Genomic DNA, 14023 nt, shown 5'->3' with positions numbered 1-14023 from the left:
AAAAAAAAAAAAAAAAAAAAAAAAAGTGTTTCACAATCATTAAAAAAAAAAAATGACAATTTACATTTTATACCTAATAATATCCTTACAAATTTTTTTAAAGAGTTAACAAAATATAAAAATGGCTATCAATATGTATCTTATTGTATATTTTTAAGCGTATCCATACATATGTATGGGGTTACAAGCTAGTTACAATAATGGATGAAAATTTGTGTATAGTCCCTCTTGTCAAGGACTTATGGTATAGTGCTTCTCTATCACGTAACTATGATCTAGTTTTTATTTTTACTTTATTTATTTTTCAAATTTATAACTATAATTTATGCCAAGTGCCTTCTAACTCAATTGGTTGAGATTGTTTTGTGTTTTCAAGATATCCAAAGTTCAAATCTCACATTTCTTGTTGTAGCTAAAAAAAAAACAAACAAACAAACAAAACAAAAAACAAAAAACACTGAAGGCATTTTACTTTTGATAAACCTCGTGATATTGGGTCATATAGATTATTGAAACCTCACAATTTTACACATAATTATTTTAATATATACTTTTAAATTGATTTTGAATTCTAATATATATTTAATCTATCCATTAGAATTTTGGCACATCATATTTTCTATAAATGCTAGAATATATAATTTTATAAGTAAATAAATTTAAAATTGTTGATACCCGTTTTTGATAATATAGACATAAAGGCCCAAACCAAACCAAGAAAAATGAGGGAGAGATTAGAGAATAGAAGCAAAACAATAGGGTCATACCCCTAAGGCCTAGAAAGTGAATAAGCATGGCACAAGCAGGGGCCTAAAGAGAAAAAAAATACCTATTAAGAACAAGGAATAGAAAACATTGGCCCATGGGCAATGTGAAAGATTCAGTCATGGGAAGATGACCCTCTTCAAGAAATAAGAATGGCCCTTGAATGGGCTCAATGAGGAAGGAAGGAGGAAAAATGCCTAATAGGCCAACTCGACAGGAATCAATGAAAAGCAATAAGGGAAAGTCCTTAAAAGGCCCATGGGCCCAACCTAGCAAGGTAAAATGGGGCAAGCCCAACAAGCCCACATCATTCTCCATAAAGGATGGATGCAAGTGGGAAGCCTCAGCCTCGACGAAGAATAAAAGGGACAAAAATCAAATAACAGCAGCAGAAACTGCGTGGGAAAGAAAGAAGGCAAGGAGCACCACCAACTTATACCTAGCCAATGCAAGGAGGGTAGGCCCACGCCTAAATGGATTATAGAGGATGTGGTTTGGTGGAGGGGGGGAAAAGAGCTTATTTCGGTATTCTGCCATGACCTCTTTTGGGAGGTGCTCTGTTGAGAAAGCATCTTTACCCAAAATAGGTAGTAAACCGGTTGGGTCCACTTGGTGCATGCTAGAGGGATTGGTATAAAGAGACCCAAGGTTTTACCATTCAAAGGAGACAGATAGGTACATGGTAGAATGAAAATGGGTGAGAATTTGTTGTGGGATATGTAGTGGAAGAGAGAGAAAACATTGCACATGCTCAGAGGTAGTGGAGGTTGAACCTATACAACAAGACAGGTAATGGGCGCCTCTGAAGAGTGTTTGCAGTAGACAAAAATGGTTGGTGAGTAATGAGAGTAAAAGAGAGAAATCACAAAAACTTGATTTGGTGTATAAATAGGAATGGTACCCATAAGAGGAAGAAGGATATTGACCTAGGCAATCTAAATAGGGAACTGAAAAAGAAAGAAGAGAGAAATGGGAAAGAGTGAAGCGAGACTTAGAGAAATAAAAAGAGTGAACATGGCAGAAACAAGATGCATGAATAGTCAAATCTTTTGCCTCCTTCACATAATAAACCCACTCTTTGTAATCTCATCGTACAAAAAGTAGCTATCCTAACCTATCCTCCAAAATGTATAACTTTATGGCCTAATCTGGTAAAAAAGTTATATAAGTTGGGGTTTAGGCTGTCTTTAGTTCACTTTTTGTGGAGACTACATTTTTATATATTATGATTCTACTTCTTTATATATACATTTATACACACACACACACACACACATTGCTTGTTGTTTTTTTTCGGTGTCTTATCTTGTGTACGGACTAGCTCTGAGCAGATCCTACGGAGATAACGAGTCAGGCCCAACTCTCCTACCTACTACAGAATGCCTTAGTCCAAAAGCATAAAAGGCCCTTACAAAAATTAATTCTATCTAATTCCTAGAATATATAGTTCTGTATACAAACACAATCATAAAAAAACAAATTCTTATTAAGATCTACTATAATTTTCGACTTCAATACTTAAGATAAAAAAAATTATATCATACTATATAAATTATCATTCATTACATAGATTAACGACTAATCTATATAATAACTAATAGCCGAAACATTTGACTTTTTGTTGATCGTGCCTCATTGCATCATGTGGCTACATAAATTATTAACACGTCTGTATTTAAAAACACTAAACAATTGTTTCTTTTGGGATTTTAACTTACTATTTAGTTCAATTCATTTCACAAGATATTAACTTGAACAATTGTGTTTTTTCATTTTGTTGATTCAATTTTCAGTAACTAACTAACTACATAAGATATATATATTTAAACAAAAAATTGTTATTGAGAAGAAAACATAAGTAAGGCGTAAGGAGAGAAAAAAGAGTAAGAAATTTGAGGGCACTACAACCGTCAAGCAAGCATAGGCTAGCAACCCACAACCGGAATTGGAATTGGTAAAGGTATTCTGAATAGACAAATTTAGATTTGGTAATTTTGGTTAGATTGATCTAACAATGTCTGTGATGATTTTAGATTTTTGGTCTCTCTCTTCTTTTTGTTTTTTCTTTGCCTTCAGATTACTTCTTCTTCGTTTTCACCGGCATCCATCGGTGTGTTTTGCTCTACATCTTCTTCTATACTTTCTCCCTCCCTCTCTCTCTTATTGTTTCTCTCTTTTTCATGTGAAAGTTGAAACTAGACTCCTCAGTAAAAGACATGAAGCATTCAAATCTACTTTTTGACAAACGTGTAGCCATCGAAAAAGGATAATACAAAATTTTGATTAAAAGATAAAGTAGAATGAAATATGATAAGACAAAAAAAGGAGGAAATAGGTGGAACTGTGGAAGAGATAAACTAAAACAAGGAAAAAAAAAATTAAATTAAAATAATAGTGAATGCCTGGAGCCATGGAGGACAATAAATGAGAGTTGAAATATGGGCAGATTGCAATATTAGAAAGACACACATTAGGATTAGGATTAAAAAAAAAAGTATCAAAGTAAAATTCAAAACCAAATAGAAAAAGAAATCCCTGTCTCTTTAGGACGTTTCCTATATATATATATATATATATATATATATACTAAGTACTCTCTTTCTCTTTGAGTGTTCTAATCTCTCCGTCGAGGTAAAAATTCTCTCATTCACGCTTTTGTTTTTGAAATAGTTTTGGCATATTTTGATTACAGCTTTAGCTTCTTTGTTGGTTGTTTATTTCAATTTTGTTCATTTTTGGTGTTATTTTTATTTTTATTTTTGGTGTGAGTGGATCTAGGGTTTAACATTTGTATTCAAAGCTAATGTCTCTCTTTATATTTTCTTTGTAAAGATTTTATTTTGTTTTGTGCCTATGACTATTTATGGTTCCTTTTCATTGTTTAGAATTTAGAACCAATAAATCTTGATGCAATTTTTCTCTAAATAAATAAAAATCAAACCAAACCAAAATTTTTGGGATGGTGCTTTGATGTATACTTATAAAATATTGACTTTTTGTTAAGGATGACTCTAATTTGCCATTTAAGTTTTTTTTTTTTTTTTTTAAATCTCTACACTTTTATTTATTAAATTTTATGTTAGAATATGTTCATGAACGACGATTTTTAGAATATGTTCATGAACAGTGAGGTTTTGAGGTTTGTAAGATTTTTTTTTTTTTTTGAGAAACATATTTGTTGTTGAAGTTTGTGAAAAGTATTTGGTTTTGATTTTTTTAAATTACCATGCAAATATGTAGATTTGAATTTTGATTTAAATTATGAAATTTGTTATTGGTAATTCCTCTCTTTTTGTTAAATATGGTCATGAAACAAGTTATAATTAATTGATTGATGGTCAATGTGATTGAGCAAGAATTTAATATCACTTTACTGTCAATTCATTAATATTAGAGGGTCTCTCTCTCCAAAAAAACAATGGTCAATTTAGTTTGATTTTTAGACAATTTCCTAATTATATAGAAATTTTTTTTGAGAATACTAAATATTTTTAACAAGAGGGGAGAAGGTCATAAAGAAACTTACAGTGATCTATATCCAAATATAGATTGTGTTTAAGTAGGATATATAACAATGTATAAAGAATAGATACTATAGGCAAATATTATGCACCTCTCTGCAAGTTAATATATGAACTTAACTGAAAATTGACATTATTAATATTATTATAAAAAATGTAGAAAAAGTGCTTATTAAGTATTTATTTTAGAGGATACTTAAATTACATGAATTTTAATACATTCTAATACCATACTTTTGTGAATAATTTATTTCGGATCTTACTTTTAATAGTTTTCCTGTGCATCGCACAGGTTAGCAACTAGTATTTATAATATTGAAAACATTTGACTTATGGTTCACCTCAAATATTTTGCCAAATAAGCTTTTGAGATTACACAACTTTATATGTCATTATAATATTTTTTAATTGAATATCAATTTGTTTCTATATTAATTTAAACCCATAATTTGAATCACAACACATTATATTTTATTTTAATGGTAGAATATATAGTTCTATATATAAATACAATAATAATAATAAATGTCTATTAGTAACTATTATGATTATTAAATTTCATATTTAGTCTTATAAAGTGAAAAAAAAATTATATTAAAATTTTTTCATGCATTACACAAGTTACTGTCTAGTTAAATTAGTATAAGTAGGGGTGTGCAAATAACCGCAGCAACCACTGGGGCCGATCGGAGCCTAGTAACCGCACCGCACCGCACCTGGAGCCAACCGCAAATTAAGTTTTTACGCCTATAACTAAATGAAACAACGCCGTTAAGTAGGCTGTAAAAAACAAAAAAAGAGGCAAAAGACGTCATGGAACCGGAAGGCTAGGGTTACAAAAATTGAGGAACCATATAAATACTTCTTTTCCAACTTTTGATCTCAGAAATCTCTCTCTCTCGCCTCTCAGTTGCTGTAGCACTGAAGCTGCTCAGTATAGCAGTGCTCACTTCCCTACCAGTCCGCCACAATACCGCCGGTAAGTTTCGATGTTTCATAGTCCACTAATCCATTGTCTCTCTGTATTCTCTCTCTATTCTCTAAGTCCACTAATCCAGTTTGTTTCAAATATTGCCTAGTATATTTTCAGCATTTTTGTATTTTTATTTTTATGTTTTTTGACTTGGGGATTTTGAGTAAGTAGACGCTGTAGAGTAGAACTACAATTGACCTGTGGTACTACCGTACTATCTATTAGGCTATTAGGCATTGGCTTTTGTTTATTTGTTATACAATAAATTCATTGTAAAGGTTGATGTATTAATGTGTAAATACGTTTATGTATTAATGTGTGAACATGTTTTTGTATTAATATGTAAACCGGTTTATGTGTGAAAAGTTTGTCAATTGGACATTTTGTTTGAAATATTAAACAGGTTGTGTATTGATATAGTTTTTTTAATATATCAAACCAAGCAAACCGATCAAACCGCCGCAAAAAATCGCACCACTATCGGTTTAGAAACCGACCTCAGGCAGTGTGCATCGGTTCCAATTATGAGAAAACCGATCCCTATCGTTTTGATAATAAATTTGAGAAAAAACTAAGCCGACCGAACTGCCCACACCCTTAAGTATAAGGCATGCGTATAACAGTTAAAAAATTGGCATACCTGTGATGGCTATCTTCACTGGAGATTTTGGCTTGTTGCAATTGTAGCTACCTTGTGTATTCACACAATCTGACTTGTTAGGACATTTATTGAGTGTCTCGTTTTCGCATTCGTTTATATCTGATTGAAACAAACAAATTAGTTTGCAAATTAGAATTAGCAGCTAACAGATAGTTTACAACTAATGCCCCTGCCTCAATTAGAATTTGTATTTTTTTTTTTCTTATATTTTTGGGTCAAGTTATTTTATGGAATTTTTTTTATTAACATATTAAATTTTTATCACACCTATAGTGAATACACTATTATCTCTTCTATGTTTTCGAAATTCATTCAAAAAAAGTTCCTTATTTAATCAATATATTTTAAGATTCAAAACCTATAAAAAGTAAATGGCTCGTGAACAAAAGGGAAAATAACAAAGCTTGAGTCTTAACAAAAGTAAAAAGAGAAAGAAAGAACATTATTATTATCTTTCAAAAAGTAATATAAAAACAAAAGTTACTTAACAGGACATTAAATTCTTTATCTACTAATTTATTCTTCTTCATAAAATTTGTGTAATAAGAAATCAAATTTGGGGTAATTGCCTAATAACATAATTTGCGGAAGTCATACTTGATGTTAATCTAACTATTAAGAATATTTGATTCATTAGTGGAACTTTAACAACTTATTCATTCAAAAAGTCGTACTTGATGTTAATCTAACTATTAAGAATATTTGATTCATTAGTGGAACTTTAACAACTTATTCATTCAAAAAGTCGTACTTGATGTTAATCTAACTATTAAGAATATTTGATTCATTAGTGGAACTTTAACAACTTATTCATTCAAAATATCCTTAAAAGATAAAAATATATATATAATGAATATGCAAATGTAATATGAGTTTTCTTCTTAAAAAATATCATTTGATATTCACATTAATGACTTTTTGTGTGTGTGTGTGTGTATATATACACTACTATTTAAAAGGCTTCTCCTGTTTGGGATTCTTATTTATTTTTTTTTTTTTTGGGGTTCAAAATACCTCTACACCCTTATGTTTAAGTAAAGACAAAATTAAAGGACAATCCGGTAAAAATACAACTCTAACTTCCACTAAAACATAGCCTAAAAAATAAGGCTACTCTTCTGTTAATTTTCAAATTGTTTTATCCATTTATAAATTAGATTTTCAAAATAAAAATTATATATATATATAACATAAAAACACATGTTTTATTTTATTTTATTTTTAATTTTGCTACAAGATATATATATATATATATATATATGTGTGTGTGTGTGTGTAAGGTTGAATTTATTCAACCATCTAATTGGCTTTATTCCGTGCCAAATTTGCTTGTAATTCAGCATTTAGTAACCCTGTATTTAGGTGGGTTTGATGTAAGGGTAGTGAGTGAGATAGAGTGAAGATTGCTCAAGAGTGTGCAAGTAAATAGAGACTCGCGGCTGGGACTCGCGGGTGACTCGCGGCTACAAGCCGCCAGACGCAGCACACGTGCCAAGCATACTGGAAGGTGAACAGTCATGCAAGCTGGAGCACTACAGGACAAAACAGGACAACTGGCCATACGGTTATCTCGCGACTGGATCTCGCGACTTATTCAAGCCGCGAGGTCAAGCCGCGAGCCACCCCTGTTTTGTTAAACCTGACGTTTCACATTCCTCTCCCACTCCAGTATAAATACCCCTTTTACCCACGATTGAAAGAGAGCTTCCAGAGAGAATTTTGAGAGAGAAACCCTAAAGAAAAATAAGATTGATTCACCCACAATCTATACCTTAGAGTCTCTTCAAATTCCTCATCTCTCTTCCTCTCTATTGTCAAATCCTTGAGAGGCATTATACCAAACCTGGTTCTCACCTTCATCATCACTGTGAGACAGTTGTTTGGATTTCTGGGAAGCAGTTAGGAAGGAACCAATCTTCATTAGTTGATGCTATGGTCTAGTAGCGGAATCCGGGAAGCTAGAAAAGAAAAAGGTTCGACGCAACCTCGTTGGAGCAAGAAGCTTGGAGGGCTTAGGTGCATTGGGTAGATTAGGCTTGGAGGGTCTATTGCTGTCCATGTATCCCAACTGTATTTTCTAGTGGATTGTTTACCGCTTGGAGGGCGGTGGAGAGGTTTTACGCCGAGGGCTTCGGTTTCCTCTTCGATAACACATCACGTGTTGTCTTTGTGTTTGCATCTTCCTTCCTCTCTATCTTTGCCTTTTTATTATCTGCTGTGGATTTTATTTTGTATTGGCTTAGATAGTTTTTAACCAATTTCATATTATAGCATATATTAAGTTTCCGCACACTAGTTGTTTGACATATTGCTTGAATTGGTTAATTTGTATTTTGGGGGTCTAAACGTTCAAAGGTGTTTATACATGTTTTTGAACTTTCAATTGGTATCAGAGCGGGTACACTGCTATTGGTTTCATTACCATTGTGTGATCCTTGACTCCCTTTTGAGATGGATAGGTCTCAATCCCTAAATGCACCTCCATATTTTGATGGTAGTAATTATGCTTTTTGGAAGGTTCGCATGAGAGCTTTTCTGTGTTCTATTGATGAATCTGTTTGGGATGCTGTTGAGATTGGTTGGACCAGACTTGAGGCAGCCAAATCCACTTGGGATAAGGCAGTACTTGCTGCATCTAATGCTAACAGTAAAGCACTCAATGCTATTTTCTGTGGTGTGTCTCCAGATGAATTTCACAGGATTTCTCACATTACCATTGCCAAAGAAACATGGGAGATTTTGGAAACCACCTATGAAGGCACGAAGAAAGTGAAAGACACCAAGTTACAAATGCTGACCACTCGGTTTGAGGAGCTCAAAATGAGTGAGGATGAGTCTTTTGACTCTTTCTATGGGAAGCTAAATGAGGTGGTTGTCAGCAAGTTCAACTTGGGGGAGAAAACGGAGGATTCAAAGATTGTAAGGAAGATCCTTCGATCATTGCCGGAAAGTTTTCGTGCTAAAGTGACAGCGATTGAAGAGAGCAAGGACCTTGATGACATCAAAGTACAGGGGCTGGTTGGTTCTCTGCAGACTTATGAGATGTCGCTGCCCAATCAACGGAAGAGTAAATCTCTTGCTCTAAAGACCATTAATGAGAAGGTGGAAGATCAAGACTCATCGGGAGAAGATGTGGTTGACAAAGATGTTGCATACCTTGTCAAAAATTTCAGAAAGTTCTTGAAATTCAAAAATAATGGCAAATTTGACGATAAAAGAAAATTCCAAAGTTCTGGAAGGGAGAAAAGAGAATTCAAAAAGAAAGATGGAAAAGAATCCCAACCCACACAAGGTGTCACTTGTTTCGAATGTAACGGGCATGGACACTTTAAGAAGGAATGTCCGAATTATTTGAAATCGAAAGGTAAAGTGTATGCCACGACATTAAGTGACTCGGATTCATCTGACTCAGAATCAGAAGAAAGCTGTGATAGAGAGGGGAACTATTCAGCTTTTATGACTATTGCTCATGTTGAGTCTTCTGATGAGTTGAATCTGCTTGTACAAGACCTTGGAGAACATAGTAATGATGAATCACTAGGAATTGTCGAAGAATCAGATGCTGAAGAAGATGAAAGTACAGCAAATCTTCAAGAGAATTATAACTCACTCTTGGAGAAGTCGGGTGAGTACACAAGGGTAGCCAAGGCTGCTGTGAGAAAAATGAAGAAGGCTGAGGAGGACTACAAAAGTCTCCTAATCCGATATAGGGAGGCCAAATGTGAGATAGAAACATTGAATGGTGAGTTGTCCGAAGCTTACACAAAAGTGAGATTTCTTGAGAATGAGGTTGTGCAAGCAAATGCTAAAATAGAGAGGGTCACCACCAAGAAGATAGATGATGTTATCTCATCTCAAAAGAGTTTTTCAGACAAATCTGGATTGGGATATACCGGAAGAAGTGGTTCATCTGGAAATGTCACTAAAGAAGTGAAGTTTGTAAAGGCCAAAGATCCAGTTGTAACTGATCTTACTGGTGAGAAGCTCGAGGTGGAGGAGAAGAAGAATGTGGTGAACCAACGGATGCTGAATCCACGTAATCAATCTGTGGGCAGGTCTGAATCTCGTGTCAAGTCATGCCCACGACCACAAAGAGGTCCTAGAGCAACTTATGTGTGTCATTATTGCGGACTTCAAGGGCATACTCGACCAAATTGCGAAAATCTAAAAGCAAAGAACAGTGCAACTCCTCAAAGGTCAGGAGGACCTAGAAATGATAGAAGAATTTGGGCAGGTGATCAATCTAGAGATCAGAATGGTGATTCCGGAATGATGAACGTGATGAAGATGATTGGTGCGTTCACCAACTGCTTGGAAAGCTTCTCACGAAGGTTTGAAAGCCCTAACTCCCGTACCCAATCCTATAAGGAAATCACGCCAAACGCAAGTGACGTGTGGGTGAAAAAGGGTACTCATGCATAAGCATTACAACATGTCCATGCATTAATACTTCCTATGCTTTGTGACAATGTTTGTTTGTTTTGCTTGCTGTTTTTGCTGTCGGTTGTTTGCTTGTCTACTTGTGCATATTTTTAATTTTGTTTTATCAATCTTTTTGTTTTTTGTGTCAAAAATCCAAAAATCACATAAAAATTAGAAAATCAAAAAGCTTGATTGACTTTGTTGAGTTTTTGTCTCAAAACTTGTTTTGCCTTGTACCTTTATGCTAATGGTTTTGTGCATTTTCGAGCATTGCTTGTTTTTTCTTGCACTCATATCAATGTGGGAAAAATCTTGAAATCTATGTGATTGTTGTAAATAGATCTTCAAACTTGTCATGAATGATTAGTGAATGGTTATGTTGATCTTGAGACATGCATAGACTTGTGTCTATATATCTTCCCACTCTTTATTTTTGTTTTGCTAAAAAAAGCTCACCAAATGTAAATCTCCAAATGAAAAGAGATATTGAGTTACAAAAGCCTGTCGCACATTCTAGTATTTGACTAGGAAAAAGGGTAAGCGACCTTATATTAAAGTGAATGTTTATTCAAAAAGCCAAAGGCTTGTTCATCAAAGAGAAATGTCAAATATCACTCTCACAATGAGAGATGATTGCCTCAAAAGATCAAAACGATCAAATGTTATGATTAAAAGTGGAGTCAAATGTAAAGCTCCAAATTATGTTATCAAGTTTTGTGGGAGGTCATATATACATACTTCTATTATTGAGATGGGTTACATGATCTAGTGCTAATTGTGTATGTCTTGGTTGAATTGATCATTGAAGCTTCACATTAGACTAAGGACTATCTCATTGTTGATATCCACACACAACACACAAGTTTATGTTCAATAAATGCCATATTCATTTGTGTGATTGTACTTGATGAAATGTGTTTTCACATGCTCAATCTTTGTTAAATCAAGCACAAAAAGATTTTTGAGTGTTTTAGGTGTTTTTGGAAAGTATTTTGTTTGAAAAATCTGAAAATTTCAAAATTCAAGTTTTGCCCTGTTTTGGCGGCTCAATCGCGGGTATGTCAAGTCGCGTGCCTCAGTCGCGTTTTTGCGGGTCATTTTTGGCGGCTTGTTCGCGAGTGGAAGGTCCAGTCACGAGGGTAACTCAGAGATTTTCGCGGCTCAGCTCGCGACTCACTCGCGGGTAGACCTTCCAGTCGCGAAAAACACTTAGAAGAATTTTTCAAATTTTTGTCTTTGAGTGTCTTGGCGGCTTGAACTGGCGACTGTGTGGTGACTTAATCAAGTCGCGAAAAACGCGTGTTTGGCAGAAACAGGAGCAGTTTTTTAATCTTTTTTAGTTTTCCCTCGAATATTTGTGACTGTTCATCTTCTCTCTAAACTTTCTCCCTCCTAAACACTCCGTGCTCCCATCTCCAATCTCCATTGTTGCATACTTTCTGCTCAAATTCTTCAAGTCACAGGTATGGGTTTTCAATTTTGAACTCATTTCTACTTGTTTTTGTGTTTTTCCCTTTAATCTTTCGCATTTGCTCATGTTTTAGAAATGGGTTTGTGTTTTGGCTATTGTTCTTTGTTCATGCTTAGCTTACGGATGCTGTTACTAATGTTTGTGTTGATCTTGATTGTTTACTTTTTGGTCTTCATCCTGTGCTTAGCTTAGTGTGTCTTTTATTTTATCTGATCTTGAGCTGTTGTGTTGATTCAAAATGTTCCGTTGGATGTTGTGAGTTTTACTGTGCTGAATGTGCTTATTCTATTGTGTTAATCTGTTGGGAGCTTCTGTTAGTTTTCAAAGTGCTGATTGTGTGTCATATCATTTTTCCATTATATGTCTCAATGACATATATCTGCCTTTAGGATAGTTTATATATCTGATGATTTTGTATGTGTTTCCTATCTTAGGCTTGTTTATCCATGTGATTGATCTAAGTAGCTTATGTTTAAATGTTCCAAGTTCATTAGTATGGATGAAATCTCTTTATTAATTACATGGTACTGACTAGTTCTGCACATATATTGTTCTATACTGTTGTGGCCTCTTCTGATTGTTCACAGATGGCTCCCTCACCTCCGAAGAAGAAAACTCCTGCAAAGAAGGCTGACAAAAGATTGAAAATGGATCCTAAACTGTTTAGGTCAGTTCATCACTTTGAGAGATACAAGGATAACTTTTTGAAAGCAGGAATTATCCAAGAAAGATTTGTAAATTTGGAGGACTTAAGACAAACCTTTATCCCCAGCTGTTTTGAAGGAAGAGAATGGGAAAAGCTTCTGAGTGATTTCCCTGTAGTGTGTGAACCCCTGATTAGGGAATTTTACTCAAATGCTGTGATAAAGGAGAATGAGTTAAGTTGCTGGGTTAGAGGTAAAGAATTCATTTTGGATGCACATGTTATAGATGATGTACTAGGACTTGAGGGATTAGAAGATGAGGAATTTATCAATTACAAGGATAGGAGTGTTTCTATTGAAACAGTTTAACAAAAGATAGGTGGGCAGAGGGAAGGAAAATGTTTGACTACCACTGCCTTTCCAGTGGACATGAGGTGTCTAACAATAATCATGATGTTTAACCTCTATCCCATTAAGAAGTTGACTACAATCAATTGTGCTAGAGCAATTTTTCTGATGGATCTCAAAGAAAAGAATTTCATATACATAAGTTCCCACATATTTGACACCATTGTGGATGAGACAAGAACAACCTCTAGGCCAAAATTGATCTTTCCCAGTTTGCTAATGAGGATTTTTAGAAGGAAGGGTGTTCCAATCCCTCAAGACATCAGTCACATGTCCACACCTTCTGCAATTAACAAGCTTACCTGCAAAAGGATAAGTGTTAGGCTTCCAGGAGAAGAAGATGAAGGTGATGAAGGAGAGGGTGTCCCAATGGAGACTGAAGCAGAAGCAGCAGGGCATGCATCAACCTCAACACCCAGGAGGAGTGGCAAAAGACCTAGAGCATCAACTTCTTCAGATACACCTCCAGATGCTTTCCAAATCATTCTGGAACGACTTGATGGGATCAGAGAAGTCCAGACTGAGCACTCTGAGAGGATGAGAGCCATGCCGGACCAGATTGATGTCTTGTCTGCAAAACTTGACAACTTCACCACTCAGCTTGAACAGTGACCCTTTGGCCATTCCTGTCAAAAAGGGGGAGAAGTTTCTTTCTGTTGATAATGTCATTGACGATTGAGAAGTAGAAAAGCAGCTCTTAAGGGGGAGTAATGTGTTGAGGGGGAGTTGTCAAAATCAAACTTTGTTTATATATGTTTATGTTTTGGGTACTTTTAGTTTTTTTTTTATGGGTTTGATACACTGAGTTTTTTTTGGTGTATAGTTGTTTCTAACTCTTAACCTATACTCTTGGTTTAAACCTTAATATATTTTGATGATGTTATTCAGGATGTTTTGTGTTTTGTACCCATGTGCTTTTGTAAGCTTTTAGGGTTAATGTTTTATGCATAGTTTGTAGGCTTTATGGTATGTACCTTGCTTATTGCAGCCTTTATGCTATGTTGAAATCAGTACTTTAATCTAAATGTCCTGCATTTTGGTTTATGTACTGTCACTCTTGTGCCCTTGTAGGATTGTTCCTAGATGCATATACCTTGTGTATTATGCATTGGTTGAGTGTTGAACATGCAAGTGTCTTGCCTCGTGCTTGTTAACTTG

At 34.6% G+C, this 14023-nt stretch overlaps 1 protein-coding gene across 2 annotated transcripts in view; it reads right to left on the bottom strand.

The window, feature by feature from the left end:
* LOC115991913 (wall-associated receptor kinase-like 8) overlaps positions 1–14023 on the bottom strand; it is a 31943-nt gene that overhangs the window by 5977 nt on the left and 11943 nt on the right. For both annotated transcript variants that reach the window (XM_031115897.1, XM_031115896.1), the window contains exon 3: positions 5900–6019. In XM_031115897.1, coding sequence (XP_030971757.1) covers positions 5900–6019 — 120 coding nt within the window. The remainder of the gene's footprint in view (positions 1–5899; positions 6020–14023) is intronic.

The sequence above is a fragment of the Quercus lobata genome, chromosome 5, assembly GCF_001633185.2.
Source record: "Quercus lobata isolate SW786 chromosome 5, ValleyOak3.0 Primary Assembly, whole genome shotgun sequence".
In the NCBI taxonomy this organism is placed as follows: domain Eukaryota; kingdom Viridiplantae; phylum Streptophyta; class Magnoliopsida; order Fagales; family Fagaceae; genus Quercus; species Quercus lobata.
Note: the sequence above shows the minus strand (reverse complement) of the source record. Positions and strands in the feature narration are given on the sequence as shown.